Below are 1564 nucleotides of genomic sequence, written 5' to 3'. Positions count from 1 at the left end.
ATCATAGATACCTTGAAATCACTTAGAAAGACAAATTATTTCCTACCCTCACTTAGCATTTGTGCCAAACATCATGTTCACACACAGAACCAGTTGTGCATGAGGTTGTCATGTATTATGTAAACAAGCAACTCAATGAGAGATGATGTCATCCATGATATCATGCATGAGATCACATTTACCATCATGCTTAAGTCAAGTCTTAGGCTATCTCTGGTGATAATCAAATGTATTATTTGGACAGGGACAGGTATGAACATGTCACTGCCAGCGAGAGAAGCTGTAGCTACAATAGTCAAGGTGTTGTGTTGTGTATGTACAATGTGTTGTGAGTAATATGTGTCATGTGTTTTGTATGTGCAATATGTTGTGGACAACGTGATGTGTATAGAATATGTATGAGAGACATGTGATGTGTTGTCCTCCTCTGTTTCTATGTATAGAGTTGATTTGTGCAGCAAACGAGTCCAAGACAAATTTCCCTGAGGGGACAATAAAGTCTATTCTATTCTATTGTATTCTACTCACAGGGAGATGATTCCCGGGGGGAAGCTCTTGGGGATAGCCTTGGTGTCCACGCAGAAGGCGCTGTCCTTGGTGCAGGAGCAGGTGACGGGGCAGCGGGGGACCTTGGGGGCTCTCCTGGCCTCGGAGTCTCCCACCAGGCAAGAGAGCAGCCCGAGGTTCACCAGGAAGATCAGCCTCAACCATCCTGGGACCTTCCTCGATCCGGCGTCCAGCATCCTTCCTCAAGGGTCGGACGGAGAGACAGCGAGGGCTGGTGTCACAGACTCGAGACTCCCGGCTTCTAGAAGTTACTGTAGGTTTTCCTCCCTCGGAATGAAACAACAGTGGTTACAGAGTAGCAGCAGAAGCAACAGCGATTGTGATGATGCTGATGTATCAGAGACTGTGCAGAGTTCAGGACAGAGATGGGAGGGGGGGGCGGAGGAGAGAGAGTAAGCGTGGGCGGTCTCTGATATCCGTTCTTGGTGTGTGTGTGTGTGTGTGTGTGAGAGAGAGAGAGAGAGAGAGAGAGAGCGATATAGTGTGTGTGTGTGTGTGTGTGTGTGTGTGTGTGTGTGTGTGTGTGTGAGAGAGAGAGAGAGAGAGAGAGTGTGTGTGTGTGTGTGTGTGTGTGTGAGAGAGAGAGAGAGAGAGAGAGAGAGAGAGAGAGAGAGAGAGAGAGAGTGTGTGTGTGTGTGTGTGTGTGTGTGCGCGCGCGCGTGAGCCTTGCAGCTCCTCGCGATGTGTGTGTGTGTGTGTGTGTGTGTGTGTGTGTGTTCTCAGTGGAGATGCTGTCAGAGTGCACACTGCGGGAGCGCGAGGCTCTCAGCTCGCACCGGGACCTGCACGCGGCGCCGCGGACACTGAATTATTTACCGTCGGACTCTTAAGCCTCGAGGCGACGGCACGCCGGGGGGAGGGGAGAGGACGGAGCGGGTCACGGCAGTCCCGGGACGGAGGCCGAGAAGGATGAGGCAGAGAAGGATGAGGCAGAGAAGGATGAGGCAGCCTCCCCAGCAAACACGCAACGTCAGGGAGACGTTCAGATCATGTCTTA

General features: G+C 51.3%; 1 protein-coding gene across 1 annotated transcript in view; it reads right to left on the bottom strand.

The window, feature by feature from the left end:
- Nucleotides 1-743, bottom strand: part of lgi3 (leucine-rich repeat LGI family, member 3) — a gene marked incomplete at both ends in the record, with an annotated part of 6765 nt that extends 6022 nt beyond the window's left edge. The window contains one exon of the mRNA XM_084457040.1: nt 529-743. Coding sequence (XP_084313166.1) covers nt 529-743 — 215 coding nt within the window. The remainder of the gene's footprint in view (nt 1-528) is intronic.
- Between the last annotated feature and the right edge of the window lie 821 nt (nt 744-1564).

This window comes from Borostomias antarcticus (assembly GCF_949987555.1).
Source record: "Borostomias antarcticus genome assembly, chromosome: 23".
Lineage (NCBI taxonomy): Eukaryota > Metazoa > Chordata > Actinopteri > Stomiiformes > Stomiidae > Borostomias > Borostomias antarcticus.
The sequence above is the reverse complement of the archived record's forward strand: the minus strand, read 5'-3'. Positions and strand labels throughout refer to the sequence as shown.